The sequence below is a fragment of the Diceros bicornis genome, chromosome 30 (assembly GCF_020826845.1).
Source record: "Diceros bicornis minor isolate mBicDic1 chromosome 30, mDicBic1.mat.cur, whole genome shotgun sequence".
Lineage (NCBI taxonomy): Eukaryota > Metazoa > Chordata > Mammalia > Perissodactyla > Rhinocerotidae > Diceros > Diceros bicornis.
Window position 1 is genome coordinate 14,131,196 of NC_080769.1, and position 16,768 is coordinate 14,147,963.

Genomic DNA, 16,768 nt, shown 5'->3' on the forward strand with positions numbered 1-16,768 from the left:
CTGAACAGACACCTCACCAAAGAAGATATACAGATGGTAAATAAGCATATGAAAAGATACTCAACATCATATGTCATTAGGGAACTGCAAATTAAAACAAGAAGATATCATTACATACCTATTAGAATGGCTAAAATCCAAAAAAACTGACAATAACAAATGCTAACAAGGATTATAGAAACAAGAACTCTCATTCATTGCTGATGGGAATGCAAAATGGTACAGCCACTTTGGAAGACAGTTTGGGAGCCTCTTATAAAACTAAACATAGTCTTACCAAACAATCCAGCAATTGCACTCTTCGGTATTTACCCAAATGAACTGAAAACTTACATCCACACAAAAACCTGCATATGGATGTCTACAGCAGCTTTATTCACAATTGCCAACAATGTGGAAGTCACAAAGATGTCCTTCAGTAGCTGAATGGATAAACTGCAGTACATCAAGACAACATAATATTATTCAGCACTAAAAAGAAATGATCTATCAAGCCACAAAAAGACATGGAGGAACCTCAAAGGCATATTACTAAGTGAAAGAACCCAATCTGAAAAGGCTACATACTGTATGATTTCAAGAATATGACATTCCGGAAAAGCCAAAACTATAAACTGTAAAAGGATCAGTAGTTAGCAGGGGGTGGGGGTGGGGGTATGAATAGGTAGAGCACACAGGATTTTTAGGGCAGTGAAAATACTCTTTATGATACTATAATGATGGATACATGTCATTATACATTGTTCAAACTCATAGAATGTACAATACCAAGGGTGAATTGTAATACAAATTGTGGACTTTGGGTGATTATGATGTGTCAATGCAGGTTCATCAGTTGTAACAAATGTACCACTCTGGTGTGGGATATTGATGATGGGGGAGGCTATGTATGTGTAGGGGCAGGCGGTATATAGGAAATCTCTGTACCTAATTCTTAATTTTATTGTGAACCTAAAACTGTTCCAAAAAATAAAGTCTTAAAAAATGTTAAGAGGATAGATCTCACGTTATGTATTATTTTATTTTATTTTATTTATTTATTTTTCCCCCCTAAGCCCCAGTAGATAGTTGTATGTCATAGTTGCACATCCTTCTAGTTGCTGTACGTGGGACGCGGCCTCAGCATGGCCGGAGAAGCGGTGCGTCGGTGCGCGCCCGGGATCTGAACCTGGGCCGCCAGCAGCGGAGCGCGCGCACTTAACCGCTAAGCCACGGGGCCGGCCTTGTATTTTTTTTTAAACACAAAAAATATATGTATATCCAGAATTTGACACTTCTCACTGCTGCCACCCTGGCCCAAGGCACCACCACCTACTGCCTAGATTACTGTAATATTCTCTAAACAGGTCTCCTTGCTCCCACCCCGTCCCCTACAGTTCATTTTCCATTAAGCAGCCAGAGTGGTTCTTCACCTCCCTTGAAGCACAATCCAAAGTTCTTCCTACAGCCTACAAGACCCTTTGTGATGTGGCCCACTGATATTTCTCTCACTCCATCTCCTACCTTCCTCACTCACCTGTTGTGGTCCAGCTGCACTGGCTTCTTTGCTGTTCCTAGAAACACCACGTATGCTCCCACTAGAGGGCCTCTGTACTTGCTGTTCCTGCTGCATGGTATTCTCTTCCTCAAGATATATCCCACTCATCTCTAAGACACTGAAGGAGAGAAATGAAACATAAATTGATAAACAAACAAATATACCAGGGTGAAAATTAAGGTAACAAAGAATAAAGCAGGTTAAATAGACAGAGAAGGCATGGGTACAATTTAACGTGGCTTACTCTCACTCACTTTGGATCTCCTCTCAAGTGTCAAATCACCACAGAGACTTTCCCTGAGTATCCTACACTAAATTGCATCTATGCATTCTCTATGCACTTAACCTGCTCGTTCTTTGTCATAATATTTTCACACAGATTGTTTATTGGTTTGTGTTTTCTTCCTCCCCTCCACACGCATGATCATAAATACCATAAGAGCAAGAGTAGTGCCTGGGACAGAGTAGGCACTCAGTAAATATTTAATGTTAAATGAACAAAGTCCTATACTAGCTATCTATAGACTCGTAACAAACTACCCCAAAGCTTTGTAGCTTAAAACAACAACCATTTTGGGGCCGGCCCCGTGGTGTAGTGGTTAACTGTGCGCTCTCCGCTGCTGGCAGCCTGGGTTTGGATCCCGGGTGCGCACCACGCACCACTTGTCAGGCCATGCTGTGGTGGCATCCCATATAAAGTAGAGGAAGATGGGCATGCATGTTAGCTCAGGGCCAGTCTTCCTCAGCAAAAAGAGGAGGATTGGCATGGATGTTAGCTCAGGGCTGATCTTCCTTACACACACACACACAAAAAAAACAATAATAAAAAAAAAAACCACCACCATTTTATTATATCTAATGACTTTGTGGATCAGAAAATCAGTCAGGGCTTGGCTGAGTGGATTCTTCCATTTTAGGTATTATTGATAGAGGTTATTCAGTGATATCAGCTGGTGGATGCACTTGGTAGAGGGTCCAAGAAGGCTTCGCCTACATGTCTGGTACTTTGGAGGGGATAGCTGCAAGGATGGGCACAGCTGGGACCAGTCTAGAGCACCTACACATAATTTCTTTACCACGGCAGTCTCAGAATAGTCAGACTTCTTACATGGTGGTTCAGGGTTCCAAGAACACATGTTCCAGCAAAAAGAGTGGCAACTGCATGGCCTTTTATAACTCAACCTTGGAAGTCATAGAGGATCAATTCTACCATGCTCTATTTGGTTGAAGCAGTCATAAGCCCATCCATATTCAAGGGAAGGGGAGAGAGATCCCATCTTTTAATAAGAGGAGTGTTGAAGAATTTGCAGCCATATTTCAGATTGCTACAACCCCATACCTCACAGTACAGAGCTTTGGGCCTACTAGGTATTCAGGAAATTTTGGTTGACTCAAAATGGAATTATAAAATGAGATTTTCAACTAAGGTACTATAACTAGAAGAGAGAACAGTTTGGTTCTTTAATACAGGGGTTTATAAAAAATAATTAATTTTAAATGGTCTACATAATTTCAAAACCAAAAAACTAAACATCAAACTCAAAACAGACCATCTATGAGGGGCTCACCAATAGACTGGACATAGCTGAGGAAAGAATCAGTGAGCTTGAGGATATGTCAGTACAAATTTCCCAAACTGAAATGCAAAGAGAAGGAAGAATGAAAAAAAAATGGGACAGAACATCCAAGAATTGTAGGATAATTACAAAGGGTGTAACATACAAGTAATGGGAATACCAGAAGGAGGAGAAAGAGAGAAAGGAGCAGAAGGAATATTTGAAGTAATAATGGCTAAGAATTTTCCGAAGTTAACAACATATACCACCAAACTACAGATCCAGGAAGCTCAGAGAACACCAAGTAGGATAATTACCCAAAAAATCTACACCTAGGAATATCACAAAAATCCTTAAAGTGTATGCACCTAACAACAGAGCATTGAAATACACAGGCAAAAAGTGATAGAACTGCAAGGAGAAATAGATAAAGCCACTATTATAGTTGAATATTCAGTCACCTCTGTCGGTGACTAACATATCCAGCAGGTAAAAAGCAGCAAGGATATAGCTCAACTGAATAGCACCATTAAATTGGATCTAATCGACATTTATAAGATACTTCATCCAACAACGGCAAAATACACATGGTCACATGGAACGTTTGCTAAGACAAACCACATTCTGGGCCATAAAACACACCTCAACAAAGTTACAAGAACAGAAGTCATAGAAAGTATGTTCTCAGACCACAACAGAATTAAACTGAGATCAATAACAGAAATATAGCTAGCAAATCTCAAAATATTTGGAGATTAAACAACACACTCCTAAACACATGGGTAAAAGAGGAAGTCTCAAAAGAAATTTAAAAATATTTTGAACTGAACGAAAATGAAAATACAACTTATCAAAATTTGTGGGATGCAGTGAAAGCAGTGCTTCCAGGGAAATTTATAGCACTGAATGCACACATTAGAAAAGAAGAAAGCTCTAAAAGTCAATAATCTAAGCTCCCACCTTAGGAAACTAGAAAAGAGAAGAGCAAATTAAATTCAAAGTGAGCAGAAGAAAAGAAGTAATAAAATTTAGAGCAGAAATCAATGAAATTGAAAATAGGCAAACAATAAAGAAAATCAAAAGACAAAAAGCTGGTTCTTTGGGGAAAAACCCAACAAAATGGATAAACCTCTAGCCAGGTTTATTAGTCTGCTCAGGTTGCCATAACAAAATATCACAAATTGGGTGATTTAGACAACAAAAATTTATTTTTTGCAATTCTAGAGGCAGGGAAGTCCAAGATCAAGGTGTCAGCTGATTTGGTTCCTAGTGAGACTTGCAGATGGCCACCTCTCACTGTGTCCTCACATGGCAGAGAAAGAAAGCTCTGGTGTCTCTTCCTCTTCTTTTAAGAGATCAGCCCTATTGGATAACGGCTTCACCCTTATGATCTCATTTAATCTTTATCATCTCCTCACAGGCAACTCATTTAAAGCTCAGGGTCCTCTTCCAAGTTCACTGGTTGTTGGCAGAATTCAGGTCCTCGTGGCTATAGGACTGAGGCCCTCAGCTCCCACAGGGCACATACCATCGTCTGCCACGTGGCCTTCGTCACAAGATGGCAAGTTTGCTTCTTCAGGTGAACAGGAGAGTATCTCAGCTGCTTTGAATCTGATTTCAGTAAGTGCCTAGTCCCTTTTAAAGGTTGATATGTTTAGGTCTGGCCCACCCCGAACAATTCCTTTTTGATTACCTCAAAGTCAACTGATTTGGGGACTTTCATTATGTTTGCAAAATTCTTCATCTCTGTCACGTAACATAGCCTAATCACAGAAAGGAAATCCTTCAAACTCACAGTCCTGCCCACACGCAAAGTGAGGGGATTATACAGAGTGTACATCAGGTGGCAGGAACCTCAGGGGCCATCTCAGAATTCTGCCCACCAGTGTATACAATTAATCCTGATGAAACTAATGATGTCAGATTAATTCTCCTAAATCAAGTTACTCACCATACCACTCTTCTCTTAAAATAACCTTCAATAGTTCTGGAAAACACAGAGAAGGAACTTTAAATTCTTTACCCTGATATTCAAGGTCTTTCTCAAACATGACCCAGGCAACATTTTAAACCTTTACTCCAACAAGCCCTGCTCAATGAGCCCTTAGTCACACGCTTTGCTCTGCCCTCCCACGCCCTTTGTGTTCTCTGTATCTGCATTCCTTCTTGCACTCTTCCTTCAGACCTCATTCACCCCTTTCCCTGCTCCTTCTTATTCAAGCCTTTACAGCCTTCAAGATGCTGCATCAACACCGGGATAAAACCTTTCCTGACCCTTTTGACTCACACTGAGGTTATCTTCATTTGAATTTGTCCTCAAGTACTGTGGTGGATTGCAAAAAGCAACCGTAATCTTCTCATTCCTGTGCGCAATCATTTGCAATGTGACTTTGCCACTCATCCCATCAAGAGGTGGATTATATTTTTTCACCTCTTGACTCTAGGCTGGGTCCTGTGACTTTCTTTAACGAATGGGACATGAGCAAACCTGACACAAGCAGACATTTTAAAGTATTTGTGCACTGGGGCTTGCCCTCTTGCTGTGCTGGGAACCCTGCTACCACCACCAGGTGACTGAGGTTGGACTACTCTACTGGACGATGAGGGACACCTGGCCAAATAATTCTTGTAGCCCCAAATGACACTGGGCCAACCACCTGGCACCTGAAAAATAATAAATGTCTGGTGTTTTAGGTCATGGAGCTTTGTACCAATGTTTGCAGCAAACTACTCTTTAAGAATGAGATTCAAGGTCCTCCTTTTTAACAACATTGCTTTTACTCAGCTTCATTCTAATATGCTTCCTTGTGAGAAATGTTAATTATAGCTTGCAATGAAGGAACTGTGCAGGAAGCACAAGCTGGTCTTCAATTATCTGGAAATATCCATGGGAGTGGGTCATGAACCTTCTCAAAGATGCTTGGCTTTTAAACAGAGAAGCAATCCATATGTCCATCAACAGATGAATGGATAAACAAAATGTGGTATATCCATACACTGGAATATTATTTAGCCTAAAAAGGAATGAAGTTCTGATACCTGCTACAACATGGATGAATCTTGAAAATGTTATGTGAATTGAAATAGACCAAAAGGACAAATATAGAAGGGGGACAAAAAAGTTTTGGAAATAGGTAGTGGTGATGGTTGTACAATATCATGAACATAATTAACGTCACTAAATTGTACACTTAAAAATGGCAAATTTTATGTTATATACATTTTAACACAGCATTTAAATATTAATAATATAATATGCCAAAAACTCTTGAATTATACACTTTAAATGGGTGGATTGTATGGTACGTGAATTATATCTCAATAAAGCTGTTAAAAAGTTTTTTTAAATAAAGCAAACAAAAAACAAGAGAAAATACCACCAAAAGTCACCCTTGATTTCACTTTTCTCCTCAGATGGAAACTACGCTGCATACCGCACATCTATTTCCCCTTCACTGCCAGGAAGCTTAAGACCAAGTTTTATGTTCAAGGTCAGCAACTCAGCTGGCACATAGATGTGCTCAAACATAGTATCTATCATCATTCTCATCAAATCAGAGGTTCTGCTTTCCTGTTCAGATCCTTCTATGTGTCTTCCTTTGTCCCATCTCTCGATCTTTGTTAACTAAAATTCATTCAAGTGACTTTTCTCCAGGCCCCCAACAGACCCTAAAGTAAACTGAGATAATGAACGTTTGAGGTCATAGTATTAGCTCTGTAAATATGACACTACAGTCTCAGATGAATAATTAACCCTCAGAGCAAGGAGAAGAGCTCATGCTAAAGAGGAAATAAGAGAATGCAGCACCTCAAAAGCAGTGAGGATGTCAGCAGGTTAACCAGGATCATTTAAACCACCTTCAACCTATTCCTGGATAGTACTTTTTTTTTTTTTAAATGTTTATTTATTTATTTATTTTTTCCCCCATAGCCCCAGTAGATAGCTGTATGTCATAGATGCAAATCCTTCTAGTTGCTGTACGTGGGACACGGCCTCAGCACGGCCCGAGAAGCGGTGCGTCAGTGTGCGCCTGGGATCCGAACCTGGGCCGCCAGCAGCGGAGTGCGCGCACTTAACCGCTAAGCCACAGGGCCGGCCCCTGGGTAGTACTTTTACCACAGAAAATCAATGGGCTCAAATTTGGTAACAGACAGAAAACAACCATTGCTGACTGACCTTTCATTCTGGGACCATTCCATTAGGACAAACTATTCAAAAATTCCCCAAATGCCCATATTTTCTAACAAATTTTGGAAAACTATATCCCAAAATTCTGAGGAACTTGGCTTTAAGATCATAGGAAAAAGTCAGTCATATAGGAGAAGGAGAGATAGAACATTCTTAATTCTATACACATACCCAACTTTTTTCATCTCAGAAAAAGCCTGAGTCCTGGGTAAGTACGCTAGTCCCCCAGTTAATCCACCAAACTACTTACTTGTCCAATGAATTGCTATAAAAAGAAGCCTACAAATACGAAACCCAAAACAGATACATTCTATCTCTAGTAATAAAGTTTCTGATGATGTAGTATATAATATCTGTACCTCTTTGACGAGAGAAGTATTCTTACTAGAAAAATCCATTGCGGGGCCAGCCTGGTGGCGCTAGCGGTTAAGTGCGTGGGCTCCGCTGCGGCGGCCCGGGGTTCGCTGGTTTGGATCCCGGGCGTGCACTGACGCACCACTTGTCAAGGCATGCTGTGGGGGCGTCCCATATAAAGTGGAGGAAGATGGCCATGGATGTTAGCCTAGGGCCAGTCTTCCTCAGCAAAAAGAGGAGGATTGGCAGATGTTAGCTCAGGGCCGATCTTCCTCACACACACACAAAAAAATCCATTTGGCTTGCCACTCTAATAAATCAAATTTCCCAATGACAGGAACCATGTTGGTTCTTCCATCCACAGTACAAGTACTTTGTACTTGGATGTGCTATTAATAAATATTTCTTGAACATCACTTTAAAGTCAATCAGACTATAAATTAAAATTTTCACCATAAGTAGATAATGAATGGTAAGAGGCAATACATTAAAGGTGCAACGCTGCTCTAAAAGAGAACATATTCCCTCATATACAAGGATGCCCACTTGGCTTTTCACTGTTGCTGGGACTGTTGGAGCGAAAGAGTGACAGCATCACAGTGTAACAGAAAATTCTAGTGGTGGCATGTGGGTTGGGGAGGCAGGCTGTATGGAAGGTCTGCCCCAACGGCCTCCGTGTCATTCCTATGCCCCTAGCCTTGATTTCCTCATTTTTAAAAGGCGAGATCTACCTTAGTTTATTACGTAGGTTCCTTCCACTCCTAAAAGAGATTTGATGCTATTAGAGTTATTTTTCATTGCAGAATTGGTTTTCAACAGTTTCCATGTTTTCTACACAATTCCACCTAGTACCTCCAATCAATAATAAAAAATTATACATGAGCTTTCATGAGTTGGATATTATAATAAGTGCTCAAAATGTATAACACTGATGTTGTTCCTATTTAACATTAAAGATTCCAGTGTCCTCATATTTACATTCAGAAAAGGAAAGCTGGCTTAGATATACACTTAGAAGAACTTATTAACTCATATTTAATCGTATGACAAAAATGACACCATGGCAAGGGATATTAGGATTAAGCAAATTAATTAGATACAAAGTTCCTAGCCTCTAAAGCTGAATTCCTAGTAAGTTTAACCGTTTGTCACCTTCTGTGTTACCACAACTTCAAAATGATTTGTTTTCTTAAAAGGCTGGAGGGTAGGGGTGGGGGGAATGACTTATGAATTAACCAGGGATTGTTTGGATATAATTATAAACTGCAAATCACCATGATTTCAATGATATTCAGACTTTTAAAGCTATTTTATAAAAAAAGAAAAGAAAGCAAATTAGACCTTTGCTAAGAGATTATTTATGAGTAAGGAACTTATACATTCATGACTGAGTGTTCGACAATACATTCCCAGTGGAATGATCTCTAAAAATGTCTATAATTAAAAACAGAATAGTAAAAAAAAATTCAATGGCTTACTCTCTTGTTGGTGAGTTAGTGGAGGATTCCTTTTTTGAATCAGGAGGGCTTAGAGTTTGCAAAATACAATTATGTTTTTCGGTGGATAGGGCACCTCTTTCTTGCTCAGAGTGGATTAATTTTAAGGCCTCTATTGCATCTTCTCCCTCCATCTTGTCACTGGGATTTGGCTGTGGTTCTGGACTCTCTAAAATCAGACCATCTTCACTTACGGCAACTGTGAGGTCACTGCTGCTGCTCAGACTTTCCTCTTCCTGCTGTTGCTGCATTTTCCTGAAGGGCTTCTGTGCCTCGGGGTCCCCGTGAGGAGGATGATCTGGAAGAGGGGATATGAAGAGACTACTGATCACTAAGTGCAGGGAGAAGCGAGGTAAGACGTTCCACCTCACGGAGTGGGATTATTCATCAGTTAAAACATGTAGAAACAATCCATGATTAATTACAGTATTTAAAAACTCATTAAAAATATTTTATTAAATATATTAAAAATATAACAATGAGTTTAAAAATCAGAGAATTCGCTTGTAAGAATATTTCCACATACATATTTAAGAATTCATTAGACTGGAATTTGTTGGCAAAGTCACCACTGTACTTTGTTTTTTGACAAAAGATAAAATTAGAGAGTACACTTTGTTCTTACATAAGACCACTACCACCCAGAAAAACTAAATACCAACAAAAATCAGCAAACAATCTCAGCCTCTCACCCCACCTGAGAAACCTTCCTGAGCAGAATGCTTCTCTTGAGAACACTTACTTTCAGATGCACAGTATTCTGAGACTGATATCGGAGCGACTGGTAGTCTGGCACTGTCTTCCTTGACTTCAATATGTTCCCGTGTCAGTATTTCTCCCTCTGATGCCCCTGATCTGCTGGAACTGTCACACTTTAAATCAGTGGTTCTGCTCCCTGGACGTAATCTTCCCCGTAACAGGGAATGGAGTTCAGCAGACTTTCTGCTTTCAGATAAATTACTCTTGCCGTGACGTGAGTTGCTTCCTATCTCCAAGCAATGAGTCTGTTCCTCCTCAGACAATGGGCTGGCTGTGACTGGCATTTTCTCATCAATCTGAAGAGATGTCCTTCCATCTATTTTGTCAGACTTATTTAAGCACTGTGTGCCACTATTAGTGCAGACTACATAGCTGTCTGTCACATCACTGCTCTGGGCTGTCTGTTGCTGTGAACATGGGTCAGGAATTGTTCTGAAGTTCTTCGTGGGCTGGGGAGATTTCCGCTCTGTACTAACATCTCCAGCGCTTGAGATGGCTGACATTTGGCGGCCCATAAAGATTGTTGCTGGTTGATACAATCCTCTTGACACAGCTGTCCCCAAGTTAATCCCTGCCTGCATTGCAACCTGCAGCACCAAAAGAGACGTGAGTTAAATGTATTGTGTATGAACAATTAGGTTGTTTAGGTTGTTTTCAGAAATGAAATGAGGTAAAGGAAGCATGACCATTGAAATCAACAGCTACCATGTTTATAAAACTCATGGCTTCCTACAAAATGAATGAGCAAAAAACTGGTATAGTCCATACTCTTTAATTTTAAAAACAGTGTTGGTTCACAAAGCAAATATTGTCAAGGAACTATGGAATCTATATTTTTCAAAAAGAAATGCATACATTGCACAACTATGTGAATGTAATTAACGCCACTGAATTGTACACTTAAACGTGGTTAAAATGGTAAATTTTATGTTATGTATATTTTGCCACAAGCAAAAAAAACAGCTGTGAGTTCTAGCCACTTTCCTCAGAGATGCTCAGATTTGATGGAGCTAGGAAGGTACCTGATGGAAAAAAAAAAAAAGGGAGAGGGAGAGAGAGAGACGCATACAAAGGACTACCAGAGGTTTCAAAACTCTATTTCTGGTATTATGTGTAATATAAAAAACCCTCCAATAATCACATTCAAGATTGCATTAAAATATTCTGCATATGTGCAAACAGCCATAATTTCTAGTCAACCTCAAATAACAACAGTTTTTCCTGAACATCTTCAAATCATTCTAAATACATTTAAAGCAATTTAAATTTACTGGCATGTCTATCAGGAAAATGAACATTGTCTCTTCCTTGAAAAGAGAGAGGGGAGGGGAGAGGTGGAAAAAGAAACAGAAGCAATTGGTTCAGTGGCTTGATCAAGGACACACAGTGGGAAGCAGAACTGGAAGTAACAACCCTGAAGCCTTGAGGAATTTAAGTGCTTTTCTTCCAAAGAGACCAAAGCATCTCCACATATACAGTAGCATTTAGTTCACAGAGCCCTACAGAATAGATGGGGACACGTATTTGCACCCCTTTTCTGCATATGGAAAAACTGAGGCCCAAATGTTCAGACAGAAAATGCTATAAACACAGCTGCAACAGAATCAGGTGTTGCTTCTCTTCAAATATACCATCTCTTCTATTCCAAAAAATAAAAGAAACAACTTTGATGTTAAAAACAAATGAACAGAGATGTCAGAGAAAATGGTAGAATAAGAACCTCTCAAAATTCTATGTTTCATAAAAGAAACAGTGACACTGGAAAACATCTTCGACACTGGAAAATAACTTAGAATTCCAGAGATTAACCACAGGCTTGCAGCAATCAGGGGAGCATTTACTCAAGAAAAACAACTCAATCTTGGTAGGAACAGTACACTTTATGGTGCTTTATCTTGTCTTATTCTCATTTCCCACTCTTCAGGTCTGCGGTAACTTTGAAAATCCACAGCCTGTAACCCAGCAGTCTAACAGCTACTGGAAGGAGTGGAAAAGAGATGGAATTCCTTCAACGCCCCATTCTCAGAGAACTGTCATTACGTGACTTATCTGGTGGTTTCCTGGAAGGCTACACTCACAAGACTGTCTTTTTTTTGACTTGACTTGGAGCTCACACAGTGCAAAAAGCCTTCTCCTTGGGGGTATTTGTCAAAAATAATCAGAGACAGGGGCCGGCCCAGTGGCGCAGGCGGTTAAGTGCACGCACTCTGCTGCGGCAGCCCGGGGTTCGCCGGTTCGGATCCCCAGCATGCACTGACGCACTGCTTGTCGAGCCATGCTGTGGCAGCGTCCCATATAAAGTGGAGGAAGATGAGCATGGATGTTAGCTCAGGGCCAGTCTTCCTCAGAAAAAAGAGGAGGATTGGCATCAGATGTTAGCTCAGGGCTGATCTCCCTCACAAAAAAAAAAAAAAAAAATCAGAGACAACTGTTTAACATCAAGGCTGTATATAAAAGTTGGGCAGTAGATAAGAGTTGGGCAAACAACAGGCTAACCAAAAACCTTAAAAGGAAAAGCTGGTTAACAAGATGTCCATAGGGGGCTTTGAAAAGCTCCAACACACTCCTGGAAATCCAGATGGCCACCTGCACACTCAGGCCTTGGGCATGCTCAGGAAAAGTCCTGAGAAGGGCCTAAGCTCTCACCTCAGGCTTGCCCGGAGGCTCTGTGCAAGCACTTAGTAAAGGTCAAGGTGGAATTGTAAACTGCCTGGATGAGGGCTGAAGGTGTGCCCGAAGACACACTCAAAGCCCCTTGGCAAAGACTGTGAAACTTACTGGTTTTAGGCATTTCAAAAAACTCTGTCTAATCATTAGCTGATCACTAATAAGTGAATAGAACCTTCAGTGACCACACATGACAAAAAAATACTTTACATAATTAGTCCAGAAAGTCAGTAAACAAACAGCAACAACAAACTCTGAGAGGAAGAGAATCAGATGTTCAGAGTTGTCATATTTTATTATTTTCAAATGTCCAAATTTTAACAAAAAATTATGAGACATGAAAAAAAACAAGACAATAAAGCCCATACACAGGAAAAAAAAAAAAAGCAGTCAAAAGAAACTATCCCTGAGGAAGCCCAGATGTCGGACTTACTAGAAAAAGGCTTTAAATTAGCTATTTTAAATACGTTCAAAGAACTAAGGGAAATCATGTCTAAAAAAATAAAGGAAAGTATGAGAACAATGTCCAAAAAGAGATTATCAATAAAGAGATAGAAATTATTAAAAAAAAAAAGAACCAAATAGAAATTCTGCAGTTGAAAAGTACAATCACCAGAATAAAAAATTCACTAGAAGGGTTCAGCAGCAGATATAAATAGGCAGGAGAAAGTATCAACAAACTTGAATATAAGTCAATTGAGATTATCAGACTGAGGAAAAGAAAGAAAAAAGAATGAAGGAAAATGAACAGAGAGAGATCTGTGGGACACCATCAAGCATACCAGCATAGGCACAATGAAAGTCCCAGAAGGAGAAGAGAAAGAAAAAGGTGCAGAAAGAAATTCTGAAGAAATAATGGCAAAAACTTCCCAAATTTGACGAAAAACATTAATCTACACTTTAAAGAAACTCAACAAAGTCCAAGTATGATAAACTCAGAGATCCTTACCTAGATACATCATAATCAAACTACTGAAAGCCAAAGAAAAAGAGAGAATCTTGAAAGTGAAAACAGAGGAGTGACTCCTCATATATAAGGGATCCTCAATAAGATTAGCAGTTGATGTCTCATCAGAAACCATGGAAGCCAGCAGGCAGTAGGATAACATACTCAAAGTGCTGAAAGAAAAAGACTGTCAATCAAGAATTCTATATCTACCAAAACTTTCCTTCAAAAATGAAGGAGAAATTGAGGTATCCCTTGCTAAACAAAAACAGAGAAAATTTGGCATTACCATACCCGCCCTACAAGAAATACTACAGGGAATCCCTCAGGCTGAAATGAAAGGACACTACACAGTAACTCACATTCACAGTAAGAAATAAATAGCACTAGTAAGGGTAACTACATTGGGAAATATAAAACAAAGCATAAATATATTTTTTGTTTGTAACTCTTCTTCTTCTCCTATATAATTTAAAAGACAAGTGCATCAAGCAGTAATTATAAATCTATGTTGATGAGTAGCATATAAGATATAAAGATATAGTTTGTATTACAATAACATCACAAGGGAGTGGGAAAAGAATGGAGCTATATAGGAGCAAAGTTTTTGTATGCTATTTAAATTAAATTGGTATTAATCCAAACTAGATTATTATAAGCTAAGATATTAATTATGACAGTAGGGTACCCACAGCAAAATAAATGACAGAGATTTAAAATGGTATACTAGAAAATATATATTTAGTGCAAAAGAAGGCAGCATGGAGGATTAAAGGAACAAAAAAAGATATATAGAAAACAAAGAGCAAAATGGCAAATGCAAATCCTACTTTTTCGATAATGACATTAAGTTTAAATGGAATAAATACTACCATTAAGGTAAGAGATTGGTAGAATGGATAAAAAACATGATCCAACTATATGCTGTCTAAAGAGACTCATTTTAGATTCAAAGACACAAAGAGGTTCCAAGCAAAGAGACAGAAAAGGGTATATGAACAAAGCCTCATGGAAAAAATATACTATGCAAACAGTAACCAAAAGAAAGCTAGAGCGGCTATATTAATATCAGACAAAATAGACTTTAAGACACAAAATTGTTACTTGAGACAAAGGACATTTTATAATGATAAAAGGATCAGTTTATGACAAATTTATAACAATGAGAAACAGATATCTATACCTATATCTATATATCTACACATATCTTAACAACAAAGCCCTAAAATACCTGCATCGAAAACTGAGAGAATTAAAAGGAGAAATAGACAATTCAACAATAGTAGTTGGAGACTTCAATACCCCACATTCAATAATGGATAGAACAACTGGATAGAAGATCAATAAGGAAACAGAGGTCTTGAACAACTATAAACCAATGAGACCCAATAGACATATACAGAAGACTCAACCCACCCAACAGCAGAATACATATTCTTCTCAACTGCACATGGAACATTCTATATGTTAGGCCATAAATGAAGTCTCAATAAATTTAAAGGGATTGAAAGTATGAACTCTGCTGACAATAGAATGAAATTAGAAATCAATAAAGGAAGGAAATTTGGCAAATTCAAAAATATGTGGGAATTTAAAAACACACTCTTAACTAATGGGTCAAAGAAAAAATCACAAGGGAAATTAGAAGATAGTTTGAGATGAATGAAAAGGAAAACACAACATACCAAAACCTATCAGAAGCAGTGCTTAGACTAGGGAAATTCATAGCTGTATGTGTCTATATCAAAAAAGAAGAAAGAACTCAAATCAGTAACCTAAACTTCCATGTTAAGAAATTAGAAAAAGAAGAGCAAATTAAATCCAAAGCAAGCAGAAGGAGGAAAATTATAAAGATTAGAGCAGAAATAAATGAATTAGAGAAGAGAAAAGCAATACAGAAAATCAACAAAACCAAAAGTTGATTCTTTGAAAAGATCAACAAATTGAGATACCTTTAGCTAGACTGACCAAAAAAAAAAAAAAATAGAGAGAAGATTTAAATTACTAAGTAAATCAGAAATGAAAATGGGTACTATGTTACCTACCTTACAGATATAAAAAAGATTATAAAGGCATACTAAAAATAATTGTATGCCAACAAATTAGATAACCTAGATGAATTGGACAAACTCTTAGATGGACACACACTAACAAAACCTACTCAAGAAGAAATAGAAAATCTAAATAGGCTTATAACAAGTTAAGCAATTGAATTAGTAATCAAAAACCTTCCCCTAAAGAAAAGTCCAGGACCGAAGGCTTCACTGGTGAATTCTACCAGACATTTAAAGAATAATTAACACTAATCCTTCATCAACTCTTCCAAAAACAGGTGAGGAAGAAATACTTCTCAACTCATTCTATGAGGCCAGTCCCTAACACTGAAACTAGACAAAGACGTCACAAGAAAAGAAAATTACAGACCAATATTTCTTATGAATATAGATGTAAAAATTTTCAATAAAATACTAGCAAACCAAATTCAGCAACATATAAAAGGGATTATACACCATGATCAAGGAGGATTTATCCTAGCAATGCAAAGTCGGTTCAACATATGACAATCAAGTAATGTAATATACCATATTAATAGAATAAAAGACAATCTCTCTGAATAATTATCTCCATAGACACAGAAAAAGCATTTGACAAAATCCAACGTGTTCATGATAAGAAAAAAACACTCAACAAACTAGGAATAGAAGGGAACTCCCTCAACTTGATAAAATGCATCTAAGAAAAACCCACAGCTAACATCATAGTCAACGGTGAAAGATTGAAAGCTCTCTCCCTATGATTCAGATTAACACAAGAATGTCTGCTCTCATCACTTCTATTTAACACTGTACTGCAGATTCTAGCCAGGAAGTATGACAAGAAAAAGAAACGAAAGGCATCTAAACTGCAAAAGAAAAAGTAGTCACGTGCTGAATAATGATGTTTCAGTCAATGACGGACTGCACATACGACGGTAGTTCCAAAAGACTAGTACCATATAGCCTAGGTGTGTAGTAGGCTATACCATCTAGATTTGTGTAAGTACACTCTATGATGTTTGCACAACAGTGAAATTGCCTAACAATGCATTCCTCAAAACATATCCCCATCATTAAGTGATGTATCACTGTAAATCTATCTCTATTTGAAGATAATGTGATCTTATATAAAGGACTCCACAAGGAAAAAACAGAGCTAATAAACAAGTTCTGCAAGGTTGTAGGATACAAGATCAATATATAAATAGAAATAATGTACTTCTATACA

General features: G+C 38.3%; 1 protein-coding gene across 1 annotated transcript in view; it reads right to left on the minus strand.

The window, feature by feature from the left end:
* Window positions 1-13,346, minus strand: part of LOC131394239 (centrosomal protein kizuna-like) — a 69,108-nt gene extending 55,762 nt beyond the window's left edge. Inside the window, exons 1-3 of the mRNA XM_058525457.1 lie at window positions 13,341-13,346; window positions 9,830-10,478; window positions 9,115-9,430 (exon numbers count right to left, since the gene is read on the minus strand). Coding sequence (XP_058381440.1) covers window positions 9,115-9,430; window positions 9,830-10,478; window positions 13,341-13,346 — 971 coding nt within the window. The remainder of the gene's footprint in view (window positions 1-9,114; window positions 9,431-9,829; window positions 10,479-13,340) is intronic.
* Window positions 13,347-16,768: the final 3,422 nt, after the last annotated feature.